Here is an 8,166-nt window from a genome sequence, read left to right on the forward strand (position 1 = left end):
ATAGCACTCAAAAACAAAAATGACCAAAATAGCACATTTCTAAGTTTTTCCTTTGAAAATTTTAATTTTTTTATTTTTCAAAATTTGAAATCTTATCCCCAAAACCTCATTTCTCAACTCTAAACCCTAAACCCTAAACTCTAAACCCTAAACTCTAAACCCTAAACCCTAAACTCTAAACCCTAAACCCTAAACTCTAAACCCTAAACCCTAAAATTTAAACCCTAAACCGTAAACTCTAAACCCTAAACCCTAAACCCTAAATCAACCCGACCCTTTAACTCTAAACCCTAAGTTTGTGACTTTTGATAAAACATTAAGTGCTATTTTTGTGATTTTTGACCTTGAGTGCTAGTTTCGAAACAAAAATTTGATTTAGTGATATTTTTGTCTTTTTCTCAAACACTTTTGTGTGTATATGGTACTTGTATATGAAAGTTTCGATAAAAAATAGGTGGTTTACCCTTAGTCTTAATTGTAAACTTTATTTCTCCGAATAGTCTTAATTGTTTATTCATTGAGTATTATCAAACGGATAAGTACATACTGACTTAGTTATTTATCATTTATTTGTCAGTTGTGATCTTGTGAAGATCTCTCTATACTGCATAATCTAAAACCCCTCAATAACCTAATTCATTGAGTATATATACACGTATAATAAGTTACGATAAAACATAGAAAGAGGGGAGAATATATATTATACAATGGAGAATATTGAAATGAGTAGAAGAGATGTGATTGTATTCAGAGGAATATGGTATGTAATGACTCTACTCTCGCTCTTTGGCCTCTCCGTATCACTCAATCTTCTGTGGCCACCTGGGGGAAAGTCACCAGCATCTTCTCGTTTCCTCAGGGACGGCGCTGTGAGTGCCACAACATTCTATGCAGTGACGGTACTCAGGTATCTCTTATTCACCGATCCTCCTTCCACTAATGGTTACAAGGATTTTACTACAGAGAAAGAGAGGATTCCTCAACTCGTCTTTGCGGAGCTTGCTTTATTGGTGTTACTGGTATCTCCGCTATTCTATTCGGATCATGACGTATCGTTTGTGTTGTACATGTCGTTATTCACCATATCGTTGTTCATCGGTGGGACAGGTCTGATTCAGCTATCAGATAAATTTAGGATGGAGATGAAACATGCTTATATCACGCTTCTCTGCGGTTTGCTGTGTTGGCTTTTTGGGATTTATTTTTCTATTTACGGCGAACACAATTCGGTAGTGACAATGATTCTTCTCGTAGTTTATTCTATGTTTGTCATGTTTATCTATATTTATAATACTTACAACAGAGAGGAATTCCCTATGAATTCCAGGGTTTCCCCTCTTCCTGCTTAATTCTCTTGCTCAGGAGATAAGTGTTTCTTTATTGACTTGGTATGACTATATAGTGATCCCCCAAGAAAGATACAATATTGTAATTTTTACTCTAATAATTAATGGAACCAATCAAGTTAGATAAGCTTCTTCTTGAGGAAGAAGCGTTTGAGATGCCAAACTTGAAAAAGCGAAACTGTAATAGAGAGACCTAATGACATAAAGCTAAACTGTGCAACCCTCTTGTTAGTCTTGTCGTTTACTTCCCTCATATATGCTTCCCTGCACAATATTTTTATAATTAGCAAAGATTCATCAAAAGAGAGAGAGATAAGAGTTTTAAGATTTCAAACTGAGAAGATGGTGTAAATAACCTGACTCTTAGATAGATAATGTTTGCGCTAATTTCATTAACACATTCTTCAGATTTTCGAAGCTCAAGCTATTCATCCACACATGTGTTTTAATTTGCAGAAAATATTGTATTATATGAATTATGAATTAATTGTGCCTCGATCTTTTGTTTCTTGGCAACAGCATCCCAGTCTTTGGTTCGAATCCCCATCTTCCAGTCAAGACTGACTATAGCAGTGCCATTGACTGTGTAATGTGACTGATCATGATGAGACGACAAACAAGCAAAGTATGTTCCTGTCTCGCTCGTTGTAAACGCAAACTGACCATGCGTCTCGTTTGTTTTTTTTGTATAGTTCCTTCCCGTTAGGTGATGATACCTGTAACCAACGCATTACACACGCACTTAGAATATATATAACTTAGTCCTATTTCTCTTACTCTACCAATACTAGAAGTTATAGATATAACATTTGTAAACCGATCAATATGTAGCACATATGACCCTGATTATGACCGGAGCTATGACAGGTATGTCGTGGATCCTGCATGCATGTAAACACCTTTCCATCCTTCTTAAACATGTGACACTCAAGAAGCTTAATATTGGTATAGTGTAAAGTTTTTGTTCTTAAACATGTGACACTCAAGAAGCTTAAACATGTGACACTCAAGAAGCTTAATATTGGTGTAAGACTTTCTTGTTGGTTGAGACGAATTCAGATTTGGCTAAGGAGAAAGCCAAGCTAGAAGATAAAGTTGCTGAAACTCTTAAGTATGCTTCAGAGAAAGAAGAAGAAGCACAACAGGCTGGTGCTCAACTTGCAGAGACTCAGAAGAATTTGAGGATGCTGAATAAGGGACGAATCAGCTAGATCATCTTCTCAGTATGGGGCAAAGTGATAGATGTGGTCTTGGATATCAAGGAGAATGTTTGAAAGCTGAAGGTGTTTTTGTATCAGCAGATAAAACTAAGGATGTAGCTACGTCTGCTACAAAGCCTGAGGTTAAGAGTTTTGCTGGGAATGCAACAAATAGAAAGACTATAGTGAAGCTTGCAACTGGTGTGAAGAATGTGACTGCTACGCGTAGATACAACTGATATGGTATTGAAACAATTATTGCACGACGTCGTTTTTATCGTTTCGAATTGAAAATATATAAAAAGACATACCCGAGATTCGAACCCTGGTCTCACTCAAGCAACAAAGGAAACACAAACCACCATGCTACTGCAGCCATATCATTAACGTAACAGATTATTAATTACTTTAACACATTTATGATCTTTTGAAATATATTAATAACTAATAACTCATATATCATCTCATCATTAAAAATTATATAAATATATATCATATTAATGAAAAAAAATAAATATAATTACAAATATAATTTTTACATCAACTTATATATTATATTTTTTATACATTTTATCAAAATTAATGTTTTATTTCACAACTAATGATAAAATGTATATATGTATACAAAATGTGCATTACAAATTTTTCTTATAAACATTAATTTTAAATTTATAAACATGAAACATTGATTTATGTATGTTATCATATTAATAAAAAATAAATATAATTACATATATACATTGATTTATATATGTATATCATATCATCAAAATTAATTTTTATTTCGCAATTAATGTTAAAATGTATATATGTTGTATCAAAATAATCTTTTTATTTCAAAATTAATGTTTTATTTCACAATTTTGATAAAATGAGTATATATATATATATATATTTAATGATGTATATATGTATACATATGTGATTTATATATGTATATCATATTATCAAAATTAATGTTTTATTAATATACATTTTATATATTAGATTTTGTATACATATATACATTTCTTATTAATATGATATATATATTTAATTATGAGATGATATATGAGTTATTAGTTATTAATATATTTCAAAAGGTTAGAAATGTATTAAAGTTAATAATAATCTATTATACTATCGATGTAGTTGCAGTAGCACAGTGGTTTCTATTTCGTCTTTTGCTTGAGTGAGACCAGGGATCAAACACAAGTATGTCATTTTTTAGAATATTAATTATTTTAATTCGAATTATAAAACGACGTTGTTTTAAGATTTACACTAAAAAATAACGATTGACTAACGGTTAGTTAGTCAAAGTAGGATCTTGTGTTACATTGTAAAGTTTGGGTAGGAATTTCAAATAATTTTACACTTTGGGCATAAAATCACACTTGCTCTTTGTTCAGGTCTGAAAATGCACGACCGGAATTTTTAAAGTCGAAAAAGGCCCTTTTCTCCTAGATAAATGTGGGCGCTAGACATGTCAATTAGGGCCGAAGCCCGTAGCCCGAGCCCGCCTAGCCCTAAAAATTACCGGGCTTGGGCTTCGCTTTATAAGCCCAAAAAAAATTGGGCCTTTCGGGCTAAGCCCATTTGGGCTTTGGGTATTTTGGGCTTAAGCCCGTTTGGGCTAGGGCCGGTCCGAAAACCCGAAATTTATATTTTAGCGTAAATATTATCCTTTTTTCTTGTAATTGAAACTATTATTAGTATTGATATATTATTTTAATATTTTTATCCAAACTCTAATAAAGCAAATATAAAAGTTGTTAATGCACTTTATTGTTTCATCATTACAAGTGTTACATTTTAAATTTTACAAAAGTACCTTCTTCTTTTATGTACAACATGTTTTTATTTTCAAAATACAAAGTATGAAACGTTTGACCATGTTTATCATAAATTTTGTTCTCTTATATTTTTTGTTTTAATTGATAATTGATTATTTAAATCTTATTAAATTTGGTTTGTGTATAAAATGTTTTTAAAGCATACGAAAAAATAAAAAAAATTGTGATAGAGAAGAAAATTTTACACTCACTTTATAAATTTTTTATTTTTTAAAAATGAAACTCTTTTTTTAATGAAAATTCACATGTATTAAAACGATGGAAGTGGCAATGACAAATTATTTTTTGAAAAGCCCACAAAAGCCCGAAAAGCCCTATAGCCCTATAAGGGCCGGGCCGGACTTTGAATTTTAGGCCCAAATAATTTTCGGGCCGGGCCGGGCCGGGCTCAAATATTTACGGGCTTAGCGGGTTTGGGCCGGGCCGGGCCGGGCCAGCCCGAATTGACTCCCCTATTGGGCGCTACGCTGTGAGATAAAAAATATAAATTTTATAAAATAATTGAATTCATGGTATGATATCATTTGTGATGATTTATTTTATTCTGTAATCATTACTTTAAATATGTTTGTAATGTATCTTGTTAGTTTTTCTCCATCTCCTCTTGAAAAGTTTAATAACACTTGAAAACTGTTTTTTTTATTCATTTTAGAATTTAAATATGTTTTTGTCTGCAATGAGTTTGTGAAAATAACCTTTTATGCTGTTTTAGACTTGTAAGCTTATTTTTTTTAAAATTGTCTTTGCTTCAAAATATGTAAGAATTAGACATGTATTTTCAAAAATGTTGAAACCCATATATAGAAAATACGTTTTTGAAACAAAGACAAACTCCTTTTTGTTTATATACGCCTCCCCTCTTTTCCAAATCTTATATTTCATAGAATCATTTTTTTTTTTGCTAAAATTTGGTAGTTCATAGAATCATGCACTGCACCAAACTTGCGATTAAAAGGACAAGTTTCCAAGTTCATCCTTTTCCAAACACTTTGTCTTACATTTACAGAACAAAACATCAAATGCTACCTCAAAATAACAATTAATCATTCCATTAACAGCTTCTCTCATCTATAGATATATTAAACTGTGACTTGTTAAAAATGAGAAATTTATTAGTTCAAAATATCAAATTTCATGTGAAAACATCTCTAATTTATAAAAATAGAAATTCAGTGTAGTAAAATAATATATAAGCTAGAGATAAATGTTTTTTTCAAAATATTAAAATAATATGTAAGCTATATGTATATAATTTTTTATAATAATAAGTGATCTATAGTAGTGTTTTTAGAGTACATTTGTTTTTTGAAAAATTAACTTGTTTTTGTACCAGATTATGATTATAATAGACGAATCCTATCATGTTATTGAATTCGTTAATTTTTCCTCACTCGTATACGGTGTTCATCCTATAAAAACAATAATTATGTATATATCTTATATAATCAAATAAACAAAATTAGCTAGATATTATCCAAAAACAATACCTGAAAGCATTCAACTACAGTTTGTTTCCAAAATACAATTGTCACCATGCTTCGAAAAGATAAAGCTCTACTCAAAAGTGTCAAACTATATCAAAAAGTGGAATCTATGTTCTTTTAAAAAAAAAAAATTTTTGTATAATTTGAAGCTCTTGCTTAAATATTTTCTTTTTCTTACTACTTGCCTTCAAGAGGTGCTCTTTTAAGAATTATTAAACTCCAATCTTCCAAGATTTTCTTCTTTAACACACAACAAATTCGAGTGAAACACTCTTTTTCGATCCTACTTTTGTCCTCTTACACATTTTTTCTCAAAGAAGTCAAGTTGATCCTACAATGACTAATATCTACCAACTTATAACTACAAAGACTCGAAAAGGAAAACAAACGCAAAAGCCGAGACACATGACCAGTAGTAATAACAGAGGGGGCAATAGGCAATATCTCTATTAGCCTCCTAATTAATCCTTAGTTTCAGAAACATAGAAGGAGAGGATAAATGAAGTTATGATGTAAGAAAGTTAACCACAATTGGCAACAACCACATGCTTCGACATATTTACAAATAATGAACTTCTCGAATCTTGATTTCCTTCATCACGTAAAAGCGTTTTGACTATTAGATTATGAGAATCATATGGTTAAGTACAATCATGTGGTTAAGTGATTGGTTTAGCTTCCTTTTACTAAACCGGTCATATATATATAGAGAATCACATGGTTAAGTACAATCATGTGGTTAAGTGATTGGTTTAGCTTCCTTTTACTAAACCGGTCATTCTTTTACTAAACCGGTCATGTATATATATAGGAGTTGGTACATTGTAAACATTGAGTTTGAGTAAATACATTTTCATTTTTCCGATCAGTAACAAACTTGGATCGTCTCTTTCACTAAAGCTCAAGCTCTAATATGGTATCAGAGAAGTGAATCTTCGCTTTCCCACTTCTTTTTCTCAGAAAATCAGCTCTTTCTCGGCGATTCTTATTGATTCCGAATCTCAAATGAGTCTTTCTCTCCGCGATTTGGTGAATCTCTTCGTCGAGCTGTGTTTTCTTGAGGTTTTTGCGATCTATCAGTTCATATCTGTGACAATCACACTTCTGATTTCGTTTTCTTCCTTTCATTGAACTTTGATTTGCGTTTCTCTTTTCGCGCAATCGATTTCTCTGTTTCTTGATATTGATTTTTTGTTTCGATGGCGAATGTACTGGAGGTTCGTAATCCGTCTATGTCTGGTGAGAATCGACAACCGGCGGCGACTCTGCAAGATCCAAACTTAAATCCTCTCTACGCTCATAGTGCCGATCACGCTGGTATCTCCCTTGTCTCTGAGAAACTAGCTGGATTAGGTAACTTCAATACTTGGCGTAGATCGATGCTTATGGCTTTAGGAGCTAGGAATAAAGCTGTTTTTGTTATTGGAACCTATCCGGAACTAGCTGAGGATCATCCTGATTATCCATCGTGGTCTCGTTGCAACAATATTTTGCTTACTTGGATTGTTAATGCTGTGGAGAAGAAGATTGCCAAGAGTATCATGTATTTGGATACGGCTTGCCAGATGTGGTTGGATATACATGATCAGTTCAAGCAAAGTGATGGACCACAGACTGCAGAGATAAAGCAACAAATATTTGCTGAAGTACAAGGATCTCAGAGTATCAGTGACTACTATACGAAGTTGAAGCAGCTCTGGGAAGAGTTGAAGAACCATGAGAGTCCATATACTTGTTGATGTGGTCGTCCTGACTGTGCTAGTCTTAAGAGGATAGTTGATAGAGAAGAACAAGATCACATTTTGAAGTTCTTGACTAGTCTCAACGATACATTTACTGCGACCAGAGGTCAGATACTGATGATGGAGCCAAGGCCAAACATTTCTAAGGTGTTCAACCTTGTTTCTCAGGAGGAAAGGCAATAGTCGATGAAGAGTGCAAGTACTGTTGCGTTTAATGTCTCTCAGAATAATACTGAAGATTCTCTTGTGGCAGCTTACAATGGTGGTTACAATAAGAATCGGTTTCGCCCCATTTGCTCTCATTGTGGACTGGCGGGTCATACTATCAATCGATGTTATAAGCTACATGGATATCCACAAGGGTATAAGCCTCATGAATTCAACAACAAGTCGCAGAATCAAGTTCAACCTTCAGGCTCACAGAAATCTACGCAGAATTGGCCTCCTCGTAAGGAAAATGTTTCCAATATGGTTCTTCAGGACACTGGTGGTATTTCTCTACACACTCAACAGGGTGTTCTCTTGGGCACGGTTACACAGGAACAAGTCCACCAACTTCT

General features: G+C 33.0%; 2 protein-coding genes across 2 annotated transcripts; both read left to right on the top strand.

The window, feature by feature from the left end:
- Positions 1-297: 297 nt before the first annotated feature.
- LOC106398187 lies at positions 298-3,117 on the top strand. The gene has a single exon (XM_048752995.1). It carries the CDS (start codon positions 708-710, stop codon positions 1,347-1,349), a length of 642 nt encoding a protein of 213 aa, XP_048608952.1. The 5' UTR covers positions 298-707; the 3' UTR covers positions 1,350-3,117.
- Positions 3,118-7,063: 3,946 nt separating this feature from the next.
- LOC106398185 lies at positions 7,064-7,603 on the top strand. The gene has a single exon (XM_013838774.1). It carries the CDS (start codon positions 7,064-7,066, stop codon positions 7,601-7,603), a length of 540 nt encoding a protein of 179 aa, XP_013694228.1.
- The last annotated feature ends 563 nt before the right edge of the window (positions 7,604-8,166 follow it).

This window comes from Brassica napus, chromosome C3 (assembly GCF_020379485.1).
Source record: "Brassica napus cultivar Da-Ae chromosome C3, Da-Ae, whole genome shotgun sequence".
NCBI lineage: Eukaryota > Viridiplantae > Streptophyta > Magnoliopsida > Brassicales > Brassicaceae > Brassica > Brassica napus.

What these genes read in the sequence shown, in the direction of transcription:
- LOC106398187 (XM_048752995.1), top strand. Translation starts at nt 708, where the DNA reads ATGGAGAATATTGAAATGAGTAGAAGAGATGTGATTGTATTCAGAGGA.
- LOC106398185 (XM_013838774.1), top strand. Translation starts at nt 7,064, where the DNA reads ATGGCGAATGTACTGGAGGTTCGTAATCCGTCTATGTCTGGTGAGAAT.